This window comes from Catharus ustulatus, chromosome 1, assembly GCF_009819885.2.
Source record: "Catharus ustulatus isolate bCatUst1 chromosome 1, bCatUst1.pri.v2, whole genome shotgun sequence".
NCBI classification, from domain to species: Eukaryota; Metazoa; Chordata; class Aves; order Passeriformes; family Turdidae; genus Catharus; species Catharus ustulatus.
In genome coordinates this window covers 31,504,691-31,518,870 of record NC_046221.1, presented here as the reverse complement: position 1 = coordinate 31,518,870, position 14,180 = coordinate 31,504,691, and the positions used below count along the sequence as shown (strand labels likewise).

Below are 14,180 nucleotides of genomic sequence, written 5' to 3'. Positions count from 1 at the left end.
TCCATCTCTGTGAACCAGCACAGCTGTTTCAATGGCACAGAGGAGGTAAGAGGGAAATTGGTAGCATTTCTTTGCTCTTATAATGTTATCCTGTATTTAAACCTATGACAGCACATGAAACCCAGTTCAGTGGCTTCTGCCAACACTAAAGAAACTCAGTTTGGGCCTTGGTGATGCCCTTAGTGAACTACTCAAACCAAAGGGCTTGGGCAGTTTTATTTTTTCTGTTCTAGTTTTTATTCCTTCTTCCAAAGAACTGCTGTAAGCCTTGAGGACCTCCTCCAGCACAGCATTTCTCAGAAGCTATGCAACACAGGGATTGAGCACAGCACCAGTAATGACTGCCAGTTGTTCACTGATGCCTCAGCACTGTAACAGAGATCTGTGGAGAAGGCAATGCCTGAGGGGTGAGTCTGGTTTCTAATAGGAGTCAAGTTGTGAGACTGCTTTCCAGCTTGTCCTTTTGCACAGAGTATCTCTGCTGTACAGTCAGCTGCATGGCTTAAAATCTCCTTGTTTTGTTAGGCACAAATTCTTAGTACAATGGATGAACTTTTTAACACAGAAGAGCAAAATACATTATTATATATATATATATCCTTCTTGACATCAGTTTCTTGGCATCAGTTTCATTTATAGGATTCTGAAGGTTTAATGCAACTGAATGCAACTGATCTCAGTGGAATTGTGTCCCTGCTTTCCAAATTGCCAAATCCTCCTCCAGTTATATAACACTCACCAGAACAGTAGTTTCAATGCTTAGTATATGCATTAAAACAGAAGAAAGAAAAAAATTGGAAATGTCAGAACTTCACGAATAAGAAGTTGCTATGCATCAAACATTAAGTGCCCTTCCTTGTGATTTCCTTAAGTACTAGCTAAAGTAATCATGCAGTAGACACAGTAGAGCTAACCCTGGTAAGACAGCTTAGTAAAGATCTTGGTAAAGATCCTGACCCTGGTAGAGAACTTCAAAACTTTTTGTTAACTAATGTACCTGACCCACTCTAAGCACCTGTCTGTAAGTTTATATTCAGCCTTTTGGGATGACACTAAATGTGCAGCTGGCCACGTCAGTAAGACAGAGAACCAAACACTCCTATCACTGACCAGCTAGGTTTCACAGTATCCTTTCAAACTTCAGTGATCCACTCACTTTGCAGCCTCTAGGATTGGGTACTGATGACCAAAATTATGAAGGAAACTCTGTTGTGGAACTGTTTCTCAGTTGTGACCACCTGCATGTCACCTTTACAACAGCACTTCACAAAAGCTGTGCTCCTGTGGGTCTGACATCCCACCAGGCTGAACCCACTGCCTCCTCTCTGAGCCAGTGCATTCCATGCCAAATGATTTTGCAGCCTGAAAGCATTTTGAAAGCCACTAAAAGAAGAACTTGAAAATTAAAATTACTTAATGGGATTTGAGTAATTTTCTTTCATTAAAAGATATAGGCAAAGCGCCAGGGAGGAGAAAGAAATTACTACTTCTTTTACAGGAGGGTCCAAACTACTGTAACAGTGACATACAGTGGTATCTAACTTGTAAGCAGCCAATGGACTTGGGAAAATGAGCAGCCTGCCTTGTTAGTGCATTATCCATCAACACAGGTAAGTAACAGTCCCCATGCTAATTCTCAGCCTCTTGCTGCAGAAGCAGATCTTGCTCCTGTTTCTTTTTTCTGGCTGGTCCTGAGCTGTCTATGTTTCTGTTCTCAGAGCTTGCCTGAGAAGGGATGGAGATTGTTATGAAAAAAAAAAAATCACTCACACAGCACAAAGGGCAATGCTGTGCACATTTTAACTGAATAATTAGCATCCTTAGTGAGAGACAATTACCTGCAGAAAGGGCCCAACCAGAGCTATAGATGTCAGGTGTCCCTGGACTGAACCTGGGCTGATGGCACCTGTATTCAGCACTCCCATTTCATTTCTGACAGAAATGGTAGAAGAGATTTGAAGCTCTCTGTATAAAGTCAGTAGCTTCAGAAAACTGAAATATATGCAGAAAATTATGGGAAACTGTGACAAAAGACCTCAGGTAAATGGTGAAAGCCAAGAAGTTCTAGAAAGTAAGTAAGATGCCAAAAGATGTGCTGTTGGGTTTGGGTGCCTTTGATACCCTTAGACAAGGTGTCAAAATGGCTGAGAAATGAGGGAAACCAGTCACCACCTGTCACTGTGTGCAGTCAAGCAGTTGAGTGATGGAATTATGGTCTCTGATGAGTAGTAACTCCTCGGCTTCTATTTTGAGTAGAGCAAGATCTAGGAGAACAAGCCTTAGAAGAAGTTGGTCTTGGTAGTTGCCCCTCTGTACACAGCAGGAGAGTATTTCCCAACAGTGCTTTGCTTCTGGGTCTGTTCAGTAACAGAGATCTGCTTTAAAAATCTGCAGGCTGCCACCTAAAAACTAGTACCTTCTCTTCTTGATGGGAGCAAAAGGAAAAGACTAAGGCAGCAGTATGAGACTGAATCCTCCATGCTGTACTTGCTGCTTTACAGACAACCTGAGCAAAGCCCTTTTTAAGCCCCTGACAAACAGAGATTGCTGCACTGCTGCAATCTTACAGCTGTAATTTTCACAAGCCCCTTTGCTGAGGAAATACAGGCAGTATGAACAGAAACACCTCCTTGGTCTCCTGGGGATCCAAGGGTCACAGGCCAGAACATGAGAGGAGACAGATTTTGCACTGCTTTCTGCATTACAGCATCTATGTCTCCGAGGCATTTGGGCTGACCTGCACTTCCAGGACATTAAACAACGTAGCTTTATGAAGATTTAGCCAGAAGTATACTGAGGAGTGCATTAACTCCTGTATTTTCAAGGAAGGAGAAAAGTGAAAACTTGTGCATGTGCACATATGAATGTCTAACAGTGAAAAAGACATTCAGAGGTCAAACAGAATTCTTTCCAAAATGAAGCATTTAAAGAAGCAACTTTCCAAGAACACATAATCCTCTTCAATGACAATATTAATGAAACTCTGTGCTGTAGAATACAGGAAATTATAAATTGCCCAAAGGTAGAAAATAGTATCATCTAACTGTCAAATCTACAGTGATAATTACTGGGATATGGACTTGGAAGGTTTTGATTCATGCTAGTTATATAATCCTGATTAAGGAATTTTGCCTAGTGTTGCCCCACTGGTCTCCTGACATTCTGCTTTCTCTGAAAACTCTGAAAAATGGGAGCAATAAGAAAAACTATCAAGGTGCTATATCCTAAATATTTGAAAGAGGAAAAGAAGCATAAAATCTCTTGGATATATAAAGAAAGCAGTGTCAACATTAGCTGACATAAATAAAATTACAGTAATTTCACGAATACAAGCCGCACAAATTTGACCAAAATTTTGGTGGAAACCCGCAAGTGCGGCCAATATTCCGAGGCGGCTAATACATTAACAAAATTCTAAAAGCTGCCAACATGGAAGTGAGAGCCCGCGGCAGCCCCAAGCCAAGCTGGAGCCCGGCCGGCCCCGGCAGAGGTGAGAAAGCCTGGCAGAGGCGGGGCCAGCAGTGTGGGGGGCGGGCGGCAGAGCCTGAGCCAGCAGGGCGGGGCAGGGGGGCGGCAGAGCCCGGGCCAGCAGGGCGGGGGAGCCCGGGAGAACTGGGGCTAGCAGTGCAGGGGAGCATGGCAGAAGCAGGAAGGCCGGCGGGTGGGGCTGCCTGGCAGCGGGGGAAGCCCAGCAGAATCGGGGCCAGCAGCGTGGGGGAGCCCGGCGGTGCGGGGGCCTGCAGTGCCGGCCAGGGCGAGGAAACGCGGCGGCGGTGCAGACGGGAGGGGGCGGCCGGCGAGCCTGGCGGCAGCGGCGGCAGCCCTGCCGGTGGGGCGAGCGAACGCGGCGCGGGGCGAGCGGCGAGCCCAGCGGCGGCGGTGGCGGCAGCCCTGCCAGCCGGGCGAGCGAACGCGGCAGCGGGGCGGTGCTGACGGGAGAGGGGGGCCAGCGAGCCCGGCGGCGGCGGCAGCACCACCCGGCCAGCCCCGCCGAGCCGTGGCGCTGAGCTGGGCCACCCGGCCCCGTCGGCAACCATGAGCGGGCCGAGCCTGCCTGGCCCCGCCCCGAGCCAGTAAAGCCCGCTATGCCGCGATCCTGTTACTAATTGGCCAATTTGTGAAAGCTGCGCACGGATTCTCGCGACGAACGAAAGTGCGGCTAATATTCGGGGTGCGGCTTATCTATTGACAAAGACAGCAACATTGTCGAGGCACCGGGGGTGCGGCTTATAATCCGTGCGGCTTGTATTCGTGAAACTACTGTAAATAATTTTGTTACATTGTAATGCTAAATGTCAGGCAGACAATCCAGTTCATTAGTTGTATGATAAAATAAGTGTTATTGTCTTCTGTAACTGGAAGTTTACAATAGGAGACAAAATTAAATAATATATAATATATAATATATAATATATAATATATAATATATAATATATAATATATAATATATAATATATAATATATAATATATAATATATAATAAATATTGGCAGTTATTAAGCTTAATTGATTCTGAGGCTTTCTTAAAAAAAAAAAAGGATCCTCCTCCCATTGAACTGGGGATGGGAAAGCATAGTTACTTGGGAAAAAATAATTACTTGCAATTATTCACATTATTGTGCACTTTCATGTAGAATTAGCATATAAAAATGAATTATTCTTCCTGTAACACAGTTTTTAAAGACCGCAGTTAGAAACTCGATAGAAATGAACAGGCCATTAAGAATAAGGCTGAGAACAAGTAGGCTAAATATTCAGAGGCTTCCCTGCATGTAGATAAGTGTAAAATTTTCACAAAACAAATCCAGCTACACAGCACTCCATCCCCTTGCTCCATGTACACTATGTGTGATCCCAGAAATCACAGAGCCAGCTTGTGTTGTGTAGGAGTTCTGTTGAGACTGTGCACTCAGACTTGAGGAAGGGCAGGAAGGTGCAAGGTTAGTGTCTCCTACTGGCTGCAAAGTTAAAGGAAACAGCTAAGGCAGCCTACAAAAAAAGAGATGAATTGAGCTAAGACTGCAGTGGCAATCTAATTTAGGAGGGAGGAGAGGGGAGGGCAGGTTTATTTATAAGTCTGACATTGTTCAAAACTTACATTTCCATTTATCCTGTCCTTCACAGCACTTCTCAAAGCCAAAAATGCTGTAACCATCCTGGAAGGATCAAGTGTACAGAGGGATACTTTTAACATCATATCCTCCAAATCATCTCCCTCATATTTTAGGGCTATGTACCATTAACAGTCAACACAGTTACTTCAAGATAGCTATGTAAAATAAAGTAAAAAAAAAATGCAACAAAGACTCCACATCCAAAACATCTCATTCAGTTAATTAAGGCACTGGATCACTTACAAGTATCTGGTCTGTCAAAACAACTCTAGTGACTAAGGCCCCCACTATCACAGCAAATCACATTGCTGAATGATTACAAGTTACTAAGGGGACTCCCTTCAACTCTCAGCTGCTGCTCAGTAATCCCTGGGTGCCTGAAGCAGATGTGTGTGCCCACAGGTAGCCAGGGAAGTTGTCCTGTACAGGCTAGATGAGCTACGGGGGCACAAGCAAAAGCAAGCAGAAGTGTGACACTTAAACTCAGCAAACGGGGACCAGAAACTGGGACATGCCTAAAGGATGCACCTTCCCAGTCCAGTGTGTGTGTGTGAGTGACAGCACGGCTGAGGAACCCAGATTTTCCACTGGCTATGCAGTTTTAGCTAACCTATTTTTTACATGTAAATATTAATACAAGTTACGATGAATTAGAAGAGAAAAAAAAACCACAACAAAACAAGAAAAGAACAAATAAAAAGCACAAAGCCTGTCAAATAGAGCAGTAAAATTCCACAAAAATAACTTGTATTATTGCTCTAGTCCAGAGAAGATAATTTCATCCAGGATGTTGCTCTTCTGTTTGCCTAACCAGTAATTCAGCAGATGGTGTTCTAAACTATATTCTTCCACCGAGAAATGAGGTACAGAAGCTCCATTACCACCCAGATGATGGGAACTGCATAAGGAAATCAGAAACTAAACAAATAAATGAAAATCAAACAAACATTTCTTAAGTGGATAAGTAGGACATGCTGCTAGCAGGACAGAATACAATAAGGAAATTAACTCAGCTTAGCTAATTTTGGCTGCAAATTGTGAAGTGTTCATAAGGGGGAGAAATAAGTAAACATTTTTAGATTGCTGCTTGGGACTATTGTTTATAGATTTTTACCTCAGAATTCCAGTGAAGATAAAAACAGGGTATAGTTGACTTAAGTAACATGGAATAAGTCTTAGTGATCTTGATGATGATGAAGATGAAATGAAGATAGTGCACAAATGAGTAGCAGTGTCTGAAGTGCTCGTGCTTCACTGAGGCATTCAGCTTTTAATCCTATTTTGTTAATGCCAGAAGATGACAAGAAGGCTAATGTTGCAGTAACTACATTCCAGTAATGTATGTCTGAGTATGTAAATATTATGATGGATTTCCCTTCATTTATTATCAATTACTCCTAAATTGTCAGCTATCAGCTGTAGTGGCTTTACTTTTTGGACAATGGGACAGAATAAACATATACTGTTTAAAAAAAAAAAAAAGAGATGCACATCATCCTGGGAAGAAAATAAGGCATGTGAATTCTATTGTATTATGTTTATTTTCTTCATTATGGATGCTTTGACACATGGTAAATAATTTAGAAAAGAATCTAGGTGCAGTCCCCAACAAGGGAATGTTGTAAATTGAAAACATTTATGGCTGCTCTTCTAATTCTAACACAGGTATTTAAACAAAAGGTCACTAAATAAAATCCCTGTTATGAAAGCATGATTTACTTAAATATATAATTCTAAATACAGTATATACAATAATGCAAGCAATACAATGTTATACTGTTAATGCTAGTTTTAAGCTTTCCTCAGCTAAAACTTGACCTTTTATCTATTTTTTGGGGTTGTATTACTGATGAAAGATTACGCTGCTGCTATAGCAGTGAAAGTAATTGTATTTGATTTATGGAACTATTTATTCTTATGTACTTAGGTTGTTGAAACATAGATTTTATTTTAGTTATCGTTATACCAGAATCAAAGCTGTGTAAAGTATTTGGAAACAAAATGAACAGTTATAAGAACTACAATGCAATAGTTTTCTGAACTCTTTTGGTAGTAATAATTCAGGCACTGTAGCAAAAGAGATTGTTATGCAGGACAAGCTCTCTCTCTGTAGATCCTAAGCAAAGTTCAGGAAATGGCACAAAGTTATTTAACAACTTTATGGAAGTTCTCTACATTGTGACTTCACTGTCTCATGCAATTGTTTTAAATTCCGCCAAGTTCATAGATTCCCTCTCTCTCAGTGTATTTATGGGTGGACTTTAGTTTTGTAAAGGTGTTGATGAATACCAAAGAGTCAGTACAAGCACGTTTTCAGATAAGGGATCTAGGCAGGTTTTAGAAATGTCATGTAATGTCATGTAAATTATTACAGTTCATCTGAATTTTGGATAGTTAGAAGCTGAGAAACTGGGATTCACTTTTACCTTTCCTATATGGTATGATCATGTGTTCAAGACAGATGCCATGATGGGAAAATGAGCATGCATCAATACTATTCCACATTCACTAAAAATCATAATGGCTGATGTAGGATAAAACAAGAGACCAAAAGGAAAGACTTTGTGTAATTATTGTAAGAATAGTGTAATAAAAAACCTTGCTCCTGAAAATTTAAATTGTTTCAACAATGTGTAGCAAACATATTTGATTGTACAAAGCAAAAAACACCTCTAAGTTACCAAATTTACACAAAGTCAAATATCTGGAAGGGGATCTTTTAAAAAAAAAACTTTATTTGAGAAAGAAAGAGACTTATATCAGAAGGCAAAAAAAGGGAACATACAAACAGAATATATTTACAACACAAAACGAGATCACCTCTAAGGGTGTAAATTATAATAAATACAGTAGATTTAAAATGTAAGAGACAATAATCAATTAGAAATGTGGTTGTTTAAACCCAGTTTTCCTTTTCACTGGTTCCAGGTAGTTTCTCTTATTTTAATTTTATCCAAATTTGAAAGATTCTGAAATTAAAGTACACTAATATATTGGGGTTTCTCACCTGAATGACATTATAAAAATATCTTTTGTCTTCTGTGAATACACATCTTTGAAGTGATATTGTACAAAACTCTTTTCAATTGCAAATTTCTCCCCAAATGTATTTTAAAAGATGCACTATCCCTTTTTTGATGAAACTGAATTTAACAGAATTTCAAAGAAAATTAAAAATATACAGAATTGGAAACACATATTTCATTTTAATAGCCTTCAGTTTTGAATGGAAATGTAATTTTTTTCATCCAGGATGGAGAAACGTTTCTGTTCAAATATGAAGCACACATAAAAATCACCTGTGGTTTTCTAAATTAAATATTTTTCTATCTATTGAGGCCTTTTATGTTAACAGCAACTATTTAGTCCTTTGTTTGGAGACCTTCTAGGAAAAAGGATAATGTATCTTTAGAACTTGCAACATTTTAGAAGAAACTGAATAGTATTAGAACATAATGTAAACAACACATGCTAATAACATATTTTAGAACAATTTCTACATTTGGCAAAACAACTATCTCTTTTGAAACCGGATACTGCACCTTAAAATACCTCAGCTTTAGAAATATAAATATTTTTAATAGAAAAAAAAACCTGACAAGGAGTCCAGGTCAGTTTGGGATTATCCATATTAAAGGGGATCTTAATACAATGAATCTTTAACTAGCTTAACAAAAGTAAACCTATAAAACAAGGTAAACATATCAAAAGGGAATATGAAGGAAATGTTTCACTGGAAAGCTTCCTTAACAATTTCCCTACTCGCTTTGTTATTTTCTTTGACAATAAATCAATTCATAGAGTGCCTTTAAAAACAGAGGGAGCGCTGCCCCGTCCCCCCTGCCCCGCATTCCTCAGCACATGAATCACTTGGGCTTCCTGTTTCCATAAGGCATTTCCTGCCCCCCCTTCCCAAAATCACTTTTCTGCAGGAGAACAGCAGGGACCTGACAAAGTACTGACTTAGATAAACAGGGCCCTGCACTGCACCCAGCGCTGCCCTGCCTGTTGGGATGGGCTGGGATGCAGCTCGCGGGCTGCGCACACCACTGCGCCTTTCAGCCTCGCCTGGAGCTCCCAGACAAGCTGAACCTGCCTTCTGCCAAGGTGGCATTTTATGCCCAGTTGTTATTTCAGGATTTGTCCATGAGACTCCATGGTAAAGGTTGTGAGATATTGTGCAATTAGTCTTCATTTAACAAACCAAACAAGTGATTGGATATCAGATGATAACGATAACAGTTCTGTGCTTTTCGTGCAGTGTCCTAATAACTGAATGGGAACCTAATGCTGCATTTTGCTTCTCACCAGTACTTGCATCTGCTGCATTTAAGGACGTCTCTGCGGACCTTATCATCAAATAAGACAGAATGAAAAATTAACCAAGCAGTGCAAAAAAGAAAACAATGCAATTTTAAAACAGTGCCTTGCCTTGCCTCTTTATATCCACCTTGTACTCTTCTCTAAATTAAATTTTATACATCAGCCTGAGACCACCAAGATAGCAGTCAGTACCTGTCTACTGGGGAAAAGAAAACCCTAACATTAACAGTGTTCAAGACTACAGTATGATACAATATATACAGACAGCTGAAAGCAGAAGTCAGAGAATTCAAAATCAGAAGAATGTTTCATCAATCAGGTCTGGAAACTAATTCCAACAATTGCTGATCTCAACAGGCTAGGTGATACGAGTTCTGTTTCACTAGGACTAAGCGCTGTAAGGTAATTCTGGGCTAATACAACTTCTATCAGCTATTACTCAAAGATTTATGCAGAATAATTGATTGCAACAGATACTTTCTCAATTAGTGGCCATAAAGATGAGCTTCACTATGTTTTCAAGTGTACATACAACACTTCTGCATTTGTTAAATTCTTTGAACAGTAAATCAGGATTGCTAGCTCAGTGACTCAAAACACAATTGCTTATCAAAGCCTAGAAAATGCATGTGATGTTCAGATAATAACCTTAATTACAAATCCTGGAGCTAAATCTTTGCCTATTACCTGTTGCATAAAAGCAGCTTGCTCCCCAGATTCCATTTGCTGGGTTTGAACATCCTCATCACTGTCCAGTGGCTCCTCTTTGACTTTCACAGCCCCCACCTGCTGTCCTATTCTGTCATCCACACCAGCACTGCTGCTCTCAGCCCTAACGCTGGCACTGCTGGCGGGAGCTCGCTCTTCCTGCATCGAGTGATCTCCATGAAGCTCTTCCTCAGCTTCCTCCAGGTGACTGCCAGGCTGCTTGAGCTGCTCAATGGACTTAGAGAGCATCTGGAAAGAGAAGAGGGGAACAAGTACTGACTCCTTACACTGATGCCGAACATCAATTTCATCTGCACGGAGGAAATTAAAGTGTCCACAGAAAACCCATGTAGCCATGCACCATCAAAATGCTGATGTATCCAGGAAAAAGAAAAAAAGTCCCTAAGCAAAAGGTCACCTTTTATTCTGCAGCAGAGAATACCATGTTTATAGATAATGAAAAACATGACACATCTGTTAAGACTGTTGCAGCTGGTAAACTAGTAAAATTAATCTTTCTTCATCTTCTTCAAACACGCATGCAGAAACACCCTCTTCCAATTAATTACTCACAACACAAAATAATAAAAGAACACATATGAACGAATTAGTAACCTGGTTAATATTTTGTCACAATCAAATTAGAGAATTTTCACACCAACATCTCTATCAATTAAAGCATGAAGGCACTGAAAGCCAACAAAGAAGAAGTGACAAAGAGCTGGTGTCAGTCCCCCATCCCGTGGTACAAGCAGATCTGTTCATGACTGGAAGGACTACAGCCTTTGTGGTGCATCACACAGGTATCCCAGCTCCAGCATTGATGATATAACCCAGTAACTGCTATTGGAAAGGAAGTGCCGGATGCCTGAGTATTGCAATCACGTGCACTTTGTGTTTTGCTGTTCAAGATGAAACCAATGCATTCAAAAACACTCCAAATGTGCAAAACCTAAACATAAAGAAATCCCTACTTTGCTGAAAGTGACATGTGAGTAAGAAGTTGCAGGGTTGAGTGTGTAATTATCACTTATTCAACTGGCCTACTCAATTTCAAGCAAATACTGTTTTGAATCATCTAAGTCAAATATCCTGAGAGGGAAAAAACACCTTTTACCTTTACTCTTACATACATCCTTCTTCCTATCTGTCTCTCCCCAGCCATCAACCATGTCTTTCAAACTGAGTTTCAGCTGGTGTTATATACTCAATTACTGAGTATATGAATAGCTTCAGGATGTCTTTTTTTGTCACAAACCACGGACCATCCAGTTTCATTCAGCTTGCTAATGCAAGAAGAATGCCGGGTTGGCATGTAAACTGTGATCAAGAAACTGCAGCTGAATTTAGGAAATCCTATGAAGTCAACAAGGAGTTGAAAGATCAGTTTATTTCCAGTTGATGCTCTGATGCATATGCCTCACATCAGTGGAGAAACAAATTCCTCAAAGGAAGCCTGTCTGGCTATTGTCACAGCAAACCTTCATTTTTGAGGTGTTATGGGAGTTTAATGGCTTATTAAAATGAAACAAATAAAGAATCCCTCTTCATTACTGTAGTAACTGCCAGATCACAACGTGAGTGTCCTGCATGCTGCAGGTGGCATGCCCTAAACTGGGCAATCCTTACTACCTCAACTAATGTGGAGAGCCTGCTTTCATTGCACAGCATCTGAAAAATTTCTCAGACCAAACCTATAATTCTTTTCCAGTTGTTTCTCAGGGGATGACACTGACCAAGAAGGTACTAAAGCTAACTATATGTATTCAGCTCAGGTACACTTCTTTCACTTATTATTACTATTATCATTATCATTATTATTGTTAAATATTGTTAGTTAACCATTTGTGGGGAAGCAAGTAGGAAGAGAAAGGAGGTAAGGGTGCATGGCTGGCTGCAAGTGAGCAAACACAAGCTGAAACATCTGTGCGACAGATAATCATATAAACTACAAGAATCACTGAGGCTGATCCATCTGTAAACCATTCCCTGTGCCAGTTACTTGACACCAGGTGGACTTTTCTGCAGGGGAAGCCAAGAGAAAATGAGTGCATGCCCACAGCAAAGCTAAGACACATATTTAGCTCATTACTGTGCTCCTTTCTTTTATGCTTTTTCACTTTTATGTCAGGCTCTTTCTTCTTTACACTTCTATATGGGTACAGATCTGCTGCTGAATTTTCTGAGGCAACACATGATGGACTGCAGTATAGAATCTATACATGGATCACCTTCAGGCACTTCTTGCATGCAACCAGTGAAGAGAACAAGTACACGTAAGGGGGATGCAGAGACTTAGAGTGAGATCTGTGTGCATTTCAATTTGCAGTGTTCCTGTTTTGGAGCCTTCTCCCATGCTGTGGAACTCAGCAGGTGATTTGCTCCAGATCTCAGCAACAGGAGGAGATAAGCAAATTAAATTTTCTAAAACTGTGAAATGAAAGTCTTTATATATTTACTCAATAGAGTTTAAAAAGTGTCTTCTTTACTACAAAATTTTATTAAAAGCATCCTTCCCACTGTGATTTTAACTTAGCCTCAGGCAAGGGGCTATGAGGCACTACAGTCATGTCTTCTCATGTGATGGAGCATGATCAAATTGCATGGATGGAATAGTGGGGACGTGACCCAAAAGCTGCAAATCCCTTCTACTGCTCAGACTGCTAAGCCACAGCTGACTGCTTTCTTTGTGTCACCACGATGCTTTCATATTTGTTGAAGTTTTTTTTAAACACAGCTTGGCCCCATCCTGTTCCAGTAATTATTCTAATGAGCATTACTGGACAGGTCTAAGTCGGAAACATCTCACTACTCCTAGTGGTAGTGCTGCATCTGGAAACATGTGAAGATAGCAGTTTAGAGTCTGAATTTCTATCTTCTCTATCTAAAGATGGGTTACACAGCAGAAAATGTTCTGAATGAAACACTGCTCAGGTCCTTTCATTGAACAGCTGGATATTTCTGCTCACACTTAATATTTAAACCTTTCACTTTAAACCTCCACTTACAATGTTTTTTCTGACTTTATCTGTAGCTACATGGAGGACTTTCTCCTAATTTTAATGCATCTTTTTTATTTTGAAAAAGTGAATGCTTAATCTGAGTTTTATTGGGATAAGGTTCAAAAATAATAACAAAACCATGGTTTATTTCCCTAATAAATGAAGGGTTACACATATTGATTACACTTTACATATACTTTATTGCTATCACATATTCCAATGTAAGTGTCACAAAAAGAAGTCTTCATGCTAATGCAGCCTATATATTTTGTGCTTTTATCTTCAGGAAATTAAGCTATAAGGGATATGTATGAGTCAAATAGTATCAGCAGGAAAAGAAGTATTTACAGATATCAACTCCACTGTATAACTGCAAGAGTATAATCAAAGAAAAAGACATCAAACATATCCTAACCTGCTTGGTTGTACAGAAAAACGGAAGACTAAATAATCTGGACATTGCAATAGACCATTTTACAGATCCTTCAGCTGCAGCCCCTGTAGTTTTTTTTCTTTGAAATTATATGCTCTTGTGTTTTAAATAAGATGTCTTCACAAAGAGACAAAATCACTAAGTCCTGCAACAGCCAACCAACAGGATTCCATCCTTAATTAACTCTAAATTCTAAATACATGGCAGTCATTTCTAAGAACTCATATATATTCTCACAGAACGCTTTTTTCCCTTCTTCCCTATGGCAGTCAGATTGCCAACTACATGTGTTGTACATACATTGTTAGCTGCACTGAAAACAACTTTGCACCTGTTGTATCTGTTACTCGTGTAGTACCAATATTTCTAAGGGATGTATTTATCTTTCAAAATCATTCTTCTGCATTATGGCTCAAGCATTAGCTCTCAGTAAAGGAGAAAATGCTCTGGGCATTTTCCAGTTCCAAACAGACAACAGTTCCTTTAGTTTTGCCCAAATAAACCCCTGCTGTTAGCAATTGTTGAAAGAATATCTCTCACTACAGAAGATGCTAGTCAGATCTGCAAGCTGCAAAACCAAAACCTCAGTGTAATATGTTT

The 14,180-nt window shown here is 40.0% G+C and overlaps 1 protein-coding gene across 15 annotated transcripts in view; it reads right to left on the bottom strand.

Moving 5' to 3' along the window:
• The window catches only part of HDAC9 (histone deacetylase 9), a 462,497-nt gene that overhangs the window by 179,854 nt on the left and 268,463 nt on the right, over positions 1 to 14,180 (bottom strand). For 14 of the 15 annotated variants that reach the window (XM_033083076.2, XM_033083067.2, XM_033083095.2 and 11 more), the window contains one exon: positions 10,125 to 10,394. In XM_033083076.2, the coding sequence (XP_032938967.1) occupies positions 10,125 to 10,394 (270 nt within the window). Of the gene's footprint in view, positions 1 to 7,828; positions 10,395 to 14,180 lie in introns of those variants that run through there. The other variant, XM_033083118.2, reaches the window with a different exon arrangement.